Source organism: Andrographis paniculata, unplaced genomic scaffold (assembly GCF_009805555.1).
Source record: "Andrographis paniculata isolate CXL003 unplaced genomic scaffold, ASM980555v1 Contig64END, whole genome shotgun sequence".
NCBI classification, from domain to species: Eukaryota; Viridiplantae; Streptophyta; class Magnoliopsida; order Lamiales; family Acanthaceae; genus Andrographis; species Andrographis paniculata.
Genome location: NW_026137600.1, coordinates 1,557,755 through 1,574,586, shown reverse-complemented (window position 1 = coordinate 1,574,586; position 16,832 = coordinate 1,557,755). Strand labels below are relative to the sequence as shown.

General features: G+C 28.2%; 1 protein-coding gene across 1 annotated transcript; it reads right to left on the bottom strand.

Moving 5' to 3' along the window:
• Positions 1-13,849: 13,849 nt before the first annotated feature.
• Positions 13,850-16,466, bottom strand: LOC127261788 (zinc finger CCCH domain-containing protein 15-like). The gene is made up of 3 exons (XM_051290189.1): positions 16,341-16,466; positions 15,337-16,008; positions 13,850-14,534 (listed from the first exon to the last, which is right to left on the bottom strand). The coding sequence occupies exons 2-3, from the start codon at positions 15,982-15,984 to the stop codon at positions 14,184-14,186; spliced, it is 999 nt and encodes a 332-aa protein (XP_051146146.1). The 5' UTR covers positions 15,985-16,008; positions 16,341-16,466; the 3' UTR covers positions 13,850-14,183.
• Positions 16,467-16,832: the final 366 nt, after the last annotated feature.

Sequence of the window (16,832 nt, the reverse complement as noted above, 5' to 3'; positions counted from 1 at the left end):
ACAAAATATATTGTAGACAAAAAAAATTGTGTTATATTTTTATAAACACAAAATTTGTACAAATTACATTTAATTTAATTTTAATGCGGGTCATATTCTCTATTCGGATCCTTTGATTCTCTCTCCGGGTCAATCCATTTTTCCAATTTGGATTTGGGTGGCTTCTTTGATCCGAAGGGATTTTGGTCTTCGGTTTGACTTCGTCGGTTTTTAGGAAACTTTGATATCCGTGTTGGCGATTTTGATCGTCGACTTTGGATTGATGCCTCCTTTGGATGATCCGACGGAATTTGATCTTTGAGGGAGGGATTTGGTGCTCCATAACGCTTTTGGCGGCGTGTCCCTTTGACTTTTGGATCGAAGAGGGTCTGGTTTGCGCCTTTTATGAAGAACGCGACGAACATCTTCAAGCTTTGGGAGCGACTTTGGAGGTTCTTCCTTGGCTTTGATGGATTCCTCGATGGCTTTGAGAGATTTGATCCTTCCTCCGGCTCGGACATACGACGAAGAACATTAACTTCATCGATTCGTCAACCAATATTGGATCATTTGTCCAAATCGGTGACTTTTCGACGAAGAACGCTTCGAAGGACACGAAGAACAATGAAGAACATTGCAGAGAGTCTAGAGAGACTTACCCTTGCGCGAGTCTTCAAATGAACTTCGGTGTGTAAATGAATTGGCCAAGGCTCCTATTTATAGGGGAGGGTGGCCTTGGCTTCCTTTTCGGATAGTGCCACGTGGATGGAAAGATTTTATAATCTTTCCTTTTTCATCGGATGCCGTTTTCCATTTTTTGACGGATTTGATTATGCACCTTCCTTTTTCGCCAAAATCTTTATATCATTGTCTTTTTTGGAAGATATTAATTTATATACTTCCTTTATTGACAAAATCTTTATATCATTGCCTTGTTTGGAAGATATTAATTTATATACTTCATTTATTGACAAGATTAATTTATTTTGCCGCCAAATTTACTATAGCTCTATTTATGCACGTAATATTTGTACGATATCTTCCATTTTAAGCAGATTTTGCATTAATGGTTGACATTTATTGTACAAAAATTAACATATGTGCATAATTAAATACCATATATTTATTTTATTGGAATTTTATTTTCTTCCAAAATACATGATATTTAATTGATTTTAGACATATATTTTTAGTGTCTACATATATATCAATGGTGTGTTTGTTTGGGGCTTTGGATTTTGAGTTGAGATTTGAATAGTAAAAATTTTGAATTTGAATAGTTGTATTATGTGATATAAATAGGTGTTGATGTGATGTTTTGAATGTAAAATTGATTTTTAGTATAATACAAAAAATAAAAAATATGTATTTAATTTGATATTTTTGGAGAGAAAAAATGGGATAAGCAGTCAATTTAAAATCCAATCCCCAAACAAACACAGTGAACACACATATATAGTTGATTCTCATTCCCTTTTTCTTTTACCATTTTCTTTTACCATTTTAACTTTTATTTTTTAATAAATTTTAAATTATTATTATTATTATAGAAGTGGTCAGGACCGTCCACTTAACTTTCCTGACGCCTAAAGTTCAAACTTTGGGCCAATGAGCCCAATCATTGAATATGGGCCATTAGAATTTATTAATTTGAATTTTTCTAAAATCATTTCAAAAGTAGACTAGTGTTTGGATTAATATTTTTAAAAAATGAGTATTAGATATAATGTTTTTAGAAAAATATATATATAAAAAAAAATAATAAAAAAAAATAGTAAATAAACCCTAATTATATCATATATATACTACTCTCTCCGTCCACAACCTAATACCCTATTTTCCTCGTCCAAAAACTATTGTTTTTTTTTTCCTTTCATTTAAATATCACTTTTAATCTCTTCCTTATCATAAAGGATAAATTTGTCAATCATACCAAAAAGACAATTATTTAAAAAACCGTGCAAATATATTTTAGGACAATTATAAATGAACGGAGGGAGTATTAAATATGGGCAAGCTATTTACCTATAAAAGTTTTTTTGTGGGACAACGTTTTTAATCGTTTATCGAATCGTCTTGATTATATTGAATAGTTCTTAATATTTTGTATTCAATTAATTATATGAAATTTTAGAGTTTGTTAATTTGTGGCTTGAAGTTTACGATTGTTTTGAAATAATAAATTAAGAATTACTTGAAATAGATATGTACTGTTTTATTTATTTTTTTAAAATGATATGTTACTGTAAATAAATACTAGTAGATATAGGTTCTGTTTACACAGTATATTTTTACTCATTTGATACTATTTATTTTTTTAAAAAAATATTACATCAAATACATTTTTTCTCTCACAAAACATCAAATCAAATACCAGTTTTTTTTTTTTTTTTTTTTTTCAAACTTCCAAATTTTCAAAAATCTCCAAAAATTCCTATCTAAACAAACCATTTTGTTTTTAAATTATATTGACAATTTGTTCAATAGTGAAGTTTAGAAGGTAAAAAACATATTTATTAACATTATGTTATATCCAATTATAACGGGATAGTTGGAAAATCAGCATTATGTTAATATTCTCGATGAACATATACAAAATAAAAATATAAAAAAAAATAATAGTATTTTTATTTACCTCTAAGACATGATATATTAAATGATGAACATATATAAAATAAAAATAAAAAAAAAAATAATAGTATTTTTATTTACCTCAACACATGATATACTCCCTCCGTCCACAAACTAATATCCTACTTTCCTAGTTGGGATGTCCAACAACTATTGTCCTATATCTTTTTTTAAATACAAATTTTACATTTTTACTCTTCATTCATTTATTACTTTTAATTTCTACCATACACTTAAGGGCAAATATGTCAATTTATAACAAAAAGACAATCACTTAAAAAACCGTGTAAATATACTTTAGGACAATAGAAATTGAACGGACGAAGTATTAAATAAAATGATGTATTTGTGTTGTATGAATATATATACTTTTTGTACTAAAACTAATTGTAACATATGTTGTGTAGGACCATGTTATGGTATTGTTAATTTAATTCACTTGTAGTTTGTCTCTATAGTGTGTTTTGGCCCTATATTATGTAAGATTGTATTTGTATTATTTTAATACTCCCTCCGTCCCATAAGTAAATATCTATTTGCTTTTTACACGTAGTTTAGGAATAAAATAGAAATGACTAAAATAATTTTATTAGTATGTGTGATATAAAAGTAATGACATTTGTGTAATATATTATAAGTTGTAAGGGTATTTGTAATGTTAGGTAGATAGTACAGTTACTTTAAAAAAAAAAACGAAATGGATATTTTGTTATGGGACAGACTAAAATGGAAAAACGGATATTTTGTTATGAGACGGAGAGAATATGTATTGTATTGATATAATTTATATCTTAATTGTTTCTATATCATGTGTTTTATCCATATCTCTTGGACTATCAATATTGTACTAAATTATATCGTGTATATTATGAAGTTGAACGTCCATCGTATTTTTGTAGCAATACTTGAATATTTTTTTTATAAAAAAAAAAAAGGAAAAATAAAAAATAAAAAAGGTTAGGAGTCAACCCCTTGAAAATTAGTTAAGAATGTTTGCCTAATAATCTGTAAATTAAATATTAAGTTTTATTTAACATTTGTAAATTTAAAAGCATAAAAAAAATATTTTTTTAAACAAAATATTAAAAATACCCGATGTCCACCTCTAATTGTTGGTACAATTGTGTGATCTTATAATTTTATTTTACTTTTGAATATTTAATGTAAATAATATTTTCTGAAAATAAATTTTTATTATAAACTACTCCTACAAAGTAATGTAGGAAAAAAACAAAACTAAAATCTAGTGTAAAGTGATCTAAAGTGTTTTGTTAAAATAAATAGAATTTTTATGATTAATTATTGAAAATTGTAAATATATTTTTTAAAGGATTGACGTTTAGGAGAAAAGATAAATTTACTCTTATAAATTACTCTCTCCAAATTACTCTCTCCGTCTCACATACCATGTCCACGTTGCCGTTTTTATCTGTCCTACATTCCATATCGCTTTCCTTTTTTGGAAAATGATTACACACTTTAATCTCATTTTAAACTTTTTAATTTATTTATTTTTTTAATTTTAATTAAACTAATTAGTTATTTTAATCTTAATTTATAATTATTTATATTATAGAATAATCATTTTCACTAATATATTCTTAATTATCTGCTAATTATACCCCTCCTAAAATACCGTGTCGTGGGAGTATTATTTAGAAATATGAGTAAATGTTTTGTACTTTGAATTGTGTAATAAAATATTTTATTATTATTATTATTATTTAAAAATATATATACATTAAATATATTTTTTTTAGTTAAAGAAATAAATTTAAAATATTAAATAACAAAAAAACTTATTAATATTTTACATATCCATCTAATTCAATTTTTCAGCATAGAGAAACCCAGTTTCGATTAATCCAATCAAAGAAACCCATAATATATATAATTATCCAAAATTACGAGTAGGGTATACGAATTCATAAAGCTGCATTAATTAAGAAATTAAATTAATAATTAATGTAGAAGTGAAATAACAATTAATGTACGTAATTAAAATGATTAAATCGAAAGAAAATCAGACCAGATCAGATGAGATATATGAGTAGACCCATGAATTACAGATACATTAATAATAATAATAATAATAATAATAATAATTGTAGGGTTGTAAGAGATGCATGCACAAGACAGAGACGATCAGCAGTATGTATGCATCTCTTACAACCTCATAGTCTTCGTCTTCATCTTCATCTCCATCTTCGTCTTCGCACTATATTTGTAACGGAATTTCGTCCTTAAAGGTTCACGTTAGTTAACATAATTTTATCTATAATGTCATTAATAACAAAAAAAAAAAAGTGAATTTAAGGACGAAAAATCTTCGTTACATAAATGATATTTTCTTGCAGTAGATTGTCTTCATTGCCAATCAGACAGCACAGATCGATCGAGAAGGACACGAAAGAAGCTAAGATGGATCTATGGCCATATATATATATATGTATGTATGTATATCGGACCGTTACCCTCAATTCCCCTGGCTCACAGGAAGGAATACTGAAATGAAATGAAATGAAATGCCAATTTATTCATTTCATTTCATTTCATTTCGCTTCCCCCATTCTCATTTTAATTCATCTGTGACGCCGTCCGCCGTCCGCCGTCCGCCGCCGCCGGAGAAATGGTTCCTCCTCCGCCGCCGCCGTCGCCGCCGTGTGAATGAGGACGTCGAGAATTACCAACAGTAAACATAATTCTGTGGTCTTTCTTGCCTCCTCTAAAACCCTTAATTAATTTATACTAATTTCCTAAACTACCATACCTCTCTCTCTCTCTCTCTCTCTCTCTCTCTCTCTCGATATATATATATATGTATGTATGTATCTACTGAATTAGTTACTACAAATATTCTTTCAGTCTGTCGAGCAAACCAAAGCTACACCTCCACCAACAACGCACACACCCTCCTATAAATATATATATATATATATATATATTTTGAATAAAATTAATGTTTAAATATAACATTCTATAAGGAGCATGAGCGAATATTAAAAAAGAATTAAATATTAGGAAAATAATAAAATGTATACAATATTTCTAAAATTAAAAATCATTAATTATACTTAATTTTTACTTTATAGTATTTTATTACATCATATTACTCGAATAAAAAATATATATATATATATACATTTCTTTCTTCATCAGAGCACCTAATTTCTAAATTATTTTATTTAATATTCTTCACCTAAAATCTCATACCAAAATTAAATATTTTGGGCAAATGAAATACTACTTCTGTCTCAGAAGAAAAGTGACGTTTACTTTTTGCACATAGATTTTTGAATATTAATATTATATTAGTTTACAGTGAAAAAAATAAAAATGTCTCTTTTCTATTAGATTGTGTGATATAAAAGTAACGATATTTGTGTAATATATTAGAAGTGGTAAGAGTATTAATTATTTTAGGTAAGGAGTACAACTACTAAATAAAAAAATGATATCCTTGTGTTTTGGGATACACAAAAATAAAAAATGTTATTCTTCTTGTGAACGGAGGGAGTACTATTTCATACACCCTCCGTCCTAGGTAATTTGGACGTATTACTGTAGACACGAGAATTTAGATAAAGTATAATTAATAAGTAATTAATAGGTGTATTAGTAAAAATAATTAGAAATTAAGATTAAAATAACTAAATACTTTAATTTAGATTAAAAAAATTATAAAATATAAAGTTTAAAATGTAATTAAAGTGTACAATTATATTTTAAAAAAAAAAAAATAAATTACGTGGAACGAACGAAAATAAAAAATAGTAATAAATTATGTGGGACGGAGGAAGTATATATATATAAATTCCCCCAAAAAAAAAAAAAAAAAAAAAAAAAAGAAAGAAAGTCTAGCTATACATGTGGGGTGTGTGTATATAGTAATATTAGGGGGGTGGGGTACGGGTAGGGGTAGGGTTAAGGGGGGAAAGGCATGTCTGTGTGTGTATGTTTGTGGGGAGTGAGGAAATGTCCACTAGCTCCAACTCCAACGCACCTTTCGACTTTTCATTACTACTACTCTATTCTAATCTTTGGTTTTTATTTATTTATTTATTTATTTTTTTTATGACGTGGGAATCCGCAGTCGCTATCCGAAAGTGTGCACTGGGTAAATACTCAGCCAAATCTAATACCCTGCAAATTAGGTCCGACGGAAAAGTCACACTAGACGAACTATGTGTGACAGGTAACCTCACGGTCACAAGTCCAACTCCTACACAACCAAGCCATCCCTCACAGGATTAAACTTTGGTTTTTATTTGGACTTAGACTTTGTTTGTTTGATTGTTTTATATATTTGCTACTTATTCGTACAAGGGTTTTTTTTTTTAAATGTCATTATAAAATATTTTGATTTTTTTAGTAGTAAAATAATAGTATTTGTTTGTGGGATTTGGATTTTGACTAAAATTATATATATATATATATAAATAATAATAAATTATTTGACGTAACATAAATACTTTAACCGTTTTAATACAGTAGTCTTATTTACCATTTCTGTCCGTTCCAAAATAATAGTCTTATTTTCATAAATAACAATATCACTATAAAATTATTTTACTTTTTCATTATTATTACATAATTGTCACTACTTTTTACACTAATACACTCACAAGGACAAAAAGGTCTTTTATTATACTTTTTTATCGACTATCAATATAATATCAATATTCCTTAAATCTCGTACCCAACGCAACCAACCAAGACTATAAAAGTCTTTCTTCATTACATTCACTTTTCAGTTTTATTATAGCCTTATTATTGACAATAAATTATTACAACATCATGTTCATATTCATATTTCAACACAAAAGAATATTTTACTTTCCAAATGGAATCATGACTTTAATCTTCTTTGACAAATTTTTACTCTATTTATTCATACACATTATTACATTTACTTTTGCCTCATCACTTATCTTCAATTGTTAGGGCTTTTGATAATTATATTAAATACATTTTAGAGTGTTGATATAAATAAATTAATAAATAAGATAGAATATACATATATCTTCTATTGTTAGGGCTTTTGTTTGGAGTGTTAGTTTGAAATATATATATATATATATTTAATATGAGGTATGAAATATTTTGTTGGTAATATAAAAAAAAAAGTAGTAAATATTGATTTCTTGTGAAAAAATGAAATATATATTATATATATTCGAAGCGTGTAGTAAAAAACATTGTTGGATGAACAAAGCTGTACAATTTTGAAAAAAGAAATGGGACCAATAAAAAATATATATATATTTGATGTGATACTTTATTAGAAGAAATATATATACATTTTTTTAAAAAAATAATTATATGTAAAATCCTAGATAAATTAAATATATAGTAGAAATTTGAATTTTTGTCTACATTTTAGCAAAATAATACTCTATCTGTCGTTCAATTTTGTGCTCAAAATTTTTAGCACAAGTTTTAAATAAGAGTAGGTAATAGTTAGTATTATTTTTTTTTTCTATATTAAAAATTACAAAAAGAAAATATATATATACATTTTTGCTAATAAGAATTAAATTAAAATATTTTTTATAACAGCTCAAAAAGAAAATTGAGGAAGAATGAATAATGAAATAATGAATTATACAAGAAAAATCACCCAAATTCCTGAAAAAAAAAATAATAAAATAAAGAATCCTATTAAACTTTACGCAGAATCTCATATCAATTAAAATTTAACGGAAAATATATTTCAGATACTATTACTACCATCGAGATTGTACATTTGACTGATCGAAACTCTCCTTAATTAGTTGTAGATCTTATGAAATCATGAGAAAATGTGACGCAATTTTGACGTAATTTCGTAAAATTGTAGATAAATTTTGTGCAATTTTTGCGAATCTTAATTAAGTGGTTGTTTGTGTAAAATTCACAAAATATAGATAAATTTCACAAATTTTAAAATTATGATATTTATTTTTTTCAGTGAAATATGCAAAACTATAATGTAATTATTCAAAATTATTTAAATTGTTTGACTTAGGACTCCTACACTTTTTGTTGGTGATCAATAATTAATCATGATCTTTTGCATTTGTTTGACTTATTAATTTCTGTCACCCTTTTTGTGAATTATTTGGGCTTTTTGTTTTATTTTATTTTTTTTGAAAAAAAAAGAAAAAAAAAACTTTACATCATCATGTCTACACTACAAAATACTCCATCCGTCTCAAACACCTTTGCAAAATTTCCTTTTTGGTATATATTCTAAACACCCTGCAATATTTCCAAAATAAAAAATAAATAATTATATTAATCTCTACCCCACACTTTATCCCCTCACATCATTCAAATAAAAAAATATATATATATTTCTCTCTCCATCACATCACCTGATTTCTAAATTATTATACTTAATACTACCCACCTAAAAACTCGTGTAAAAAACAAATGTTGCACCTTGTTTGAGACGAATGGAGTATATGACATGAGAACCGGAGCCAAATTTATTAGATATTTGGAGACCAATACTTTAAAATAATTTATTGTTTAACATACATATTTTTAAAATTTTTGATATTGTTTAATAAAAAATTATCATATATATATATATATATTTTTCTCTAGTAAAATATTACATTAATTATCCAATTTTGTATGGTTATTATTCTTGGATTTTTCACAATACTTTCTCAATTCATCAATTTTTTTTAATTCTTTTTCAAACACTTTCATAATTCTTAGTAACTAGCAAGAAGTTTTACTCTCTCTTTCTCATCTTATTTATCTAATATTTTTATTTGCATCCATCCCATATTATTGTCCTTTCATTTTTTCATCTTAATTAAATTAATTAATTATTTTAATTTTAAATTTTAATTTAGAATTATTTATATTATATAATTATTTTTACTAATATGCTTTTAAATTATTTATTAATTACTCTCTCAATCCGTCCGCTTCTAAGAGTCACATTTACCTTTTGTATCATTGTATTTAACATTAAAAATATCTTTATATTTGTATAATTTTTTGTACAAATTTTATTCTATTAGTTTTATAAGACACTAATAAAAGTATTTTTGCAATTTTTTTCTTAATTTGTATTACGTTTTGATATAATAATTAATATTCAAATATCAACACGCAAAAGTAAATGAGACCCTTAGAGCCGGACGAAGATAACATATTTTACTTAAATTTTCGTATCTACGAAAAGTGGACATAAAAAGCAGGGCCGTCTCTGATTTTTTTTAGACCCTGAGCGAAAATAAATTATAGGCTCTACAAATATATGATTAAAATGTATTTTTAATAATATTGTTGATTGACTTTGATTAGACAAGAGGTTGAACGTGACCGTTTGGACAATATCAATTTGAGAAAAGAAGATGAAAGACGGTCTGTCTGAAAGTTCGAAAAGCAAGAAGGACTGAAAGAGGGTGAAGAAAAGGTGAGGCAGGTTTGATCGAGTTGCTGGGAGCAGCTGTAAGGTAAAGAAGTGTAGACGATTAGAAAGATATAAAAAAATATATATATATGATTAGAAATTAAACTTTAATTTTAAAATTAAATAGAATAATTACGAAGAAAAAAAATATTAGTTAAAAGTTAAAATTTAATTTTAAAATTTAATAATAATAATAGATAATATTTAAAATATAGACCCTCTATAATTATGGGCCCTGAGCAGTTGTTCATCCTGCTGCTGCTATGAGCCGCCGCTGATAAAAAGCAAGATGGAGGGAGTACTATTCTTAATACACTCAACTAACACAACCTAAAAAAGATGTTTTCACTTCTCACTACTTTTTTTAGATTTCTTTTTTTTTTTTTTTTTTTTTTTTGAAGATATATATATATATATAAATATAAATATAATATAGTGGATTAATATGAAAGTGCTACTGAAATTCAAAAAAGGAGATAGTGTAAAATTGGTAAAATGGATACATAAGTCAGCCACAAGATTCTCCTGTCCCATGCATGCAGCTGCATGGATTATTGCTTTATCATTTTATTTATTTAATTATTTATTTATTAATTAATTATTTCTATTAAATCTTTCCTTCTTTCTTTGCAACTTTATCTTTTTTCGAGTGAGTGGTGATTAGTCGTCATCATTATATTTATATTTATATTTATATTTATTTGATATTGATATGATCACCAACAAAAAAGTTGCCAATTATTTCAATCACTTAATTGACTATACTTACAAATTAGGGCATCCTAGGCTCTGCTTTCCTCTTATAATATTCATTATTTTAAAAAAATTAAAATTATTAAATCAAATATTTATTTAATTTAATATATTAATAAAGTATTTTTTTAAGTTATGATACCATTTTTACAATTTTTAAATCATAAAGTAGAAATTCAGATAATTTTATCGTGCACTCTACATTCATGTAAGCATATGTGACCAAACAATGACATCATCATTTACATTATTAAAGATATAACATTAATTTTTAATATAATAGAAAAATAAAAAATAAATATTTGATTTGATATTTTTTAAAGATAATAATAAATAATAGATATACATAGAAATTGTCCAAAATAACACACCCTAAGTTGTTTTTTTTTGTTTTTTTTTCTTTTAAATATGTTTCACTTTGAGTTAAATAATACTCCCTCCGTCCCAGATACCGTGTCTGCTACACTGTAGAGACGGTATTTTAGGAGGGGTGTAATTAGTAGATAATTAAGAATGTATTAGTGAAAATAATTATCCTATAATATAAATAATTATAAATTAAGATTAAAATAACTAATTAGTTTAATTAAAATTAAAAAAATAAATAAAATTTAAAAATTTAAAATGAGATTAAAGTGTGTAATCATTTTCCAAAAAAAGAAAGTAACATGGTATGTGGGACGGACAGAAACGGCAACATGGACATGGTATCTGGGACGGAGGGAGTAGTATTTTAATAAAATGTTCTATAAGAAAAATAATAGGTGTTTATTTTAAATTTTTTTTATGTTAAGTATTAGAAAATCTATCCTTAATACATAGCAAAATGTATATATTGTTTTTGTTGAATTGTGAACTTTTTATGAATTGGAGTATAAATATTATATATTGTGTGAATATATATATATATATCTCTTGTATGTTTTTAATGATATTCATCGAAAATTATATCATCAAGAAAACATTGAGTGAACACTTCATATTTTTTTATAAAAAAAAAAAAAAAAAATTGTCTTGACTGAATGGTAGAAAAACTAGTTTGCAATGCAAAGCAAACAAATCCTACAATGTGTGCTCTTTTGAGAGATTTGATTTAATTCTGACTATATATATCAAATTATATATTTATTTTTTTATATTATATTATATTATATTAAAAATTAATTTTACATTCGGAATATCACATCAATTCGTATCTAAAACAATTTTTCAAATCAAAACCCCAAACAAACACACCAAGTTTGCTCTTCATTGTATCAAACTGTTAGGAACATCAATTTCTAATTTGCGTAGAGCAGGGGCAATTGATATAGATATATATATATATATGGGAAAAAAATCATTTTTCGTCTCAATATAAAAATCTTATTAATTTTGGTCTCAATATAACCAAAACTCATCATTTTTGTCCCAAAATAACCAAAACTCATTATTTTTTATCCAAATATAAATTTTTTTATCAATTTTAGTCACAATATAACCAAAACTCATCATTTTTTGTCCCAATATAATCAAACCTTATCTTTTTTGGTCTCATCGTCAACAAACCCACGGAAAATGCTGACGTGAACTTGTTCTTTTCACGTCAGCACTTTCCGTCGGTTTATTGGCGGTGAAACCAAAAAAGATAAGATTTGATTATATAGGGACAAAAAATGATGAGTTTTGGTTATACTGAGGCTAAATTGATAAGAATTTTATATTTGAACCAAAAATAATAAATTTTAGTTATATTAAAATAAAAAATATGAATTTTAGTTATATTGAGATCAAAAAATAATTTTTTCCCTCTATGTAATATATACATATATAAACGGTGGTTGCTCCATTAATTTTTTTATGAATGGAACAAGTCAGCTTTATCTTTTCTATTATTATTATTATTATTACCATGTGGGCATAAGCTCATTTCATGCATGCATCACTCAAATTACAAAAGCCACATAATAGATCTTCAATGCTCCTAACTATGTACTAATAATAATAATAATCCTTCCGACCGGATATCATTGTCCACGTTGTCGTTTCAGTTCGTCCCACGTACCATGTCACTTTCCTTTTCTAGAAAATAATTATACACTTTAATCTCATTTTAATCTTTTTAATTTTTTTAAAAATTTTAATTAAACTAATTAGTTATCTTAATATTAATTTATAATTATTTATATTATAAAATAATTATTTTCACTAATATATTCTTAATTATCTACTAATTACACACCACGGAGGTAGTAATAATTAAAATTATTGGCAATATATCCTTCCATCTAATCATTAATTATCATTTTGGACCCCTTGTTTTCTTCTATCACTTGTGTTTTAACCTTCTTTAACCTACTACTACTACTAAAACTAGTATAATAACCAGTCGGGTATGCAGGGTATTAGGTTCGGTCAGATTTTATCTAATACACACTTTTGAGTAGCGGCTACGGGTTTCCTAATCATAACTAAAAATAAAAATAAAAATAAAAATAAAAATAAAATCCTACTACTACTACTACTACTACTAATAATAATAATAATAATAATAATAATATATGCTGCTTCTTTATTCAATAATAAAATAATCAATTTCAATAATCTCTATCAGATAAAGCTATAAGTCTCATGGCTAGATATGCATGTGCCTTACTGACTCACTCACACTGTCAAAAATCATAATATATATATATATATATATTTGTGCGTGGTCCTGATTCCTGAACTTATCCAATACTATAATTCATAGACAGAGATAGAGAGATACCCACACATCTACTAGTCGTAGGTTTCTCTGTTCGAATTATTTCACTAATTATTATCCCAAAAAATCACTAAACTCAGGATGGGCTTCCCAATTCCAAATGGGCAATGGACCTTCTAAATAAATCTCAAAAAAATATATATATATATACATATATATATATATATATCTACCATTTTCTTCACAGTGTTGTTTGGACTAATCAATCAAACTCAAGACAAGATGTTTACAATTGCATCAAAAATTAGTGATTGAGAGAATCAAAAAAGATCAAACAAAATCCAACCAAAACAATACTACATGATCACAGCAAAGGCCAAGAACTATACAAATTCATCTCACTTAAATGCATTGTGTATATATGTATGTATCATAATAGGGAACAGAGAATTTTTGGACAAAAATGAGGCATACCCACAAAATATAATATTGTTTGAGGACCTCCTTCACATGTTCTATAGTCTACTCTACATGAATGTGTATATGTATATATTCATTCAATTGTTAAAATCTTTATATATGCAGCAGCAGCAGGAGGAGGGACATTTTCTATACATCTTATTTACCAATCAAAACCTTAATTTCCATCAAAAATAATGAGAAAGATCATGATGATGCATATATAAGAAGATCGAACGAAAGAGAGTGAGTCAAGGATTATTACTGGTGGTAGTTTGGGGGCAGCAGGAGAGCGGCCGAGTGGGTGTTGCTGATCATGGCTGTTCTTGTGAGTTGCTCCTGGTCAGTCAGGGTGTGCCGGAAGTGGCAGCGGTGGCCGTAAGGGCAGGGGATCCCGTTCAGGACCATGCGGCACACCTCTGTCTTGTAGCGTGGGTGGCGCAGCACGGGGCGGAGCTCCTCGATGCCATGGGCGAACTGGCAGTTGTTGCCGTAGGGGCAAGTGCCAGTGTGCTGCCATTTGTTGCACAGCTCTGTTTTGAACATGCCCTGATTGTACACTTCTAGTTCCACTGCTTGCTCTTTCTTCACCCCTTTAACATACACCCTTTGCTGCACCAATCCATTTACAACATCAAACATATATATATATATATATATGTAGACACGACGGCTGTTATGTAATATATATCAACTGTATATGAGGTATAAATCGATAACACTCTGGTAATGGATCCAATGTCGATTGTTTTCTTCTATTTATTCTTATTCTAAGGCAAGATTCAACAATCCTTTAATCAAAATAAAATAGCTGTTCTGAATAGAAATACGGGATTCAACAACCCTTTAATCAAAATCAAAGATTTGTAAATGTGTCATTCAAGATTCATAATAAGCTTATATAAATGAAAAGATTTCATATAACTAAGAATCAAAGATTGTAAGGAATACTAAATTGGAAAATTTAGAAGAATGCATCTCACCAATTTAAAGAAAGACTAGTAATGAGGGTAGTAAATGTTCATTTTCATCGTGTTGTTCTGTTATTTCCCTTCTACAATCCATAGAATCGATGATCAAGAAAACCCCTCAAAAGATAAATATGAATTACTGAAATTGAGAAATTAACCAAGTATCAAAGATTTTATTGGAACACTAAAATTGGAAAATTAGAAGAATTCATCTCACCATTTAAAAAGAAAAAAAAAAAAAAAAAAAAAAAAAAGAGTCCATGATCAAGAAAATGCCTCAAAAGATAGATATAAATTCCTATTTGTCAGATAGCACCAAGAAAAGTGACAAAAAGAACACAATATTCCACATACTGCAAAACAAAGAAACAGCAAGATAATGTAATCCAGTGTCTAATTTATGTAGTAGAGCATATGAAGAAAAGCAAAGGTTTGTTGTTTACCGTTCCATTGTCGATTTTGCTCTGGTTTGCAGGTTGTTTTACACAATTACGAGCAGCTCGACTTGCCTTCAGGTACCCACTGGAACGAACTGAAATACTCTTGGGCAAATGGAACCTCTCCACCCCACCACGCTGCAGGCAATTCGGGCTCGAATCCACAACACTAGCCGCCGGCCTATTTCTTGCGACTTCAATCTCACCCTCTTCCGAACCACCCACAGTTATCTTTCGCATTCCATTCAAAACAGAGTCCAAATCCGGACTGAGATCCGCACTGTGAAACGAAGTCGGATTGAGCATCAAATTCAAGCGATTGTTCAGGTCAAGATTGGTCACTTTGAGATTCACGTTCTCCTGGCGGAGGGCCTGCGCCTGCTGCGCGACGTCCTGAAGATGACAGAGCGCTCCTCGATGACGATACATAAAGTCCTGACGAAGCCTCTGCTGCTGGATTTGAGGGAATCCCGACGGTAAGGCTTCGCCATTTAGCCAAGGAAGCGATAGTGTGGAAATATCGTTGGAGTAATCTGGAACAGGAGATTGCTTGGGCATCAAGCTGTGATAAAGTGACGCCGGAAAATCATAGTCGCTCGACGATACATTGACAGTGGGATATGAATGGCTCGAGATTGAGTTTTCTCTCTGCATCTTCTCTACGAGGAGTGATATTCACTGCAAAATGCAAATCATTCTAAGAAAGACCTAAATTTCATCAAATTCCCCCAAAATTGGGGCGTTCGTACCCAAAAATTGACAAAATTGCGATAATACGCACAAGAACAATACATTCTTTAACAAAACCAACATAATTTCTCTTCCCCCTTTGACAGTCAATAATCATCGCTATAAACCCTAATTAACGTCACAGGCACTGAACAAGCAAAGATTGAAATTCCATTTAATCAATAATGCATCAAACCAGAGAAAACAAACACTGTCCGCAATCGAGAAGAAAAAATTGGGCGAATTGATGGAGGGGAAGGCGATTCACATAACGCAACTACCTGATTAACAACAATTATACATACGGAAGCTCCAAATGGATCTTGAAAATTCCTTCTGCTCTGACATCCGATAGAGGAATTGTTTTAGAGAGAGAAGCGCGCTATTCAGAAGACTCAAGGTAGAAGAAAAAATGAAGAGTTATTATATATATATATATATATATAGTGCCGATAGGTAATTTGACTCTCCGTACCCTTGCATGGCGATGGCTTTTGCCTTGCTCTCGAGGGTATTTTCGTCCTTTCATATAGGCGGTTGGAGACAATACGCGCGGAAAAATAACACCCAAGGAAGTTACAAATTTACTCAATACTTATAAATAAATGAATATTTAATATTACATTATGCATGGATATATAATTTAATTTATTGAAAAGAAAAGTTACCAAAATCGGTTAAATAAAAACGACAAGATAGCAAATATATGTTGATGCTACTTATGAAGTGAGGTTTGTTAGATTGAAGAATAAATAAATAATACTATTATTAGT

Bases quoted from the DNA above. Each gene is read 5' to 3' on its own strand.
- LOC127261788 (XM_051290189.1), bottom strand. From the start codon at position 15,984: ATGCAGAGAGAAAACTCAATCTCGAGCCATTCATATCCCACTGTCAAT. The intron at 14,535-15,336 runs GTAAACAACAAA...GGATTGGTGCAG, and splicing joins GCAAAATCGACAATGGAACG to CAAAGGGTGTATGTTAAAGG.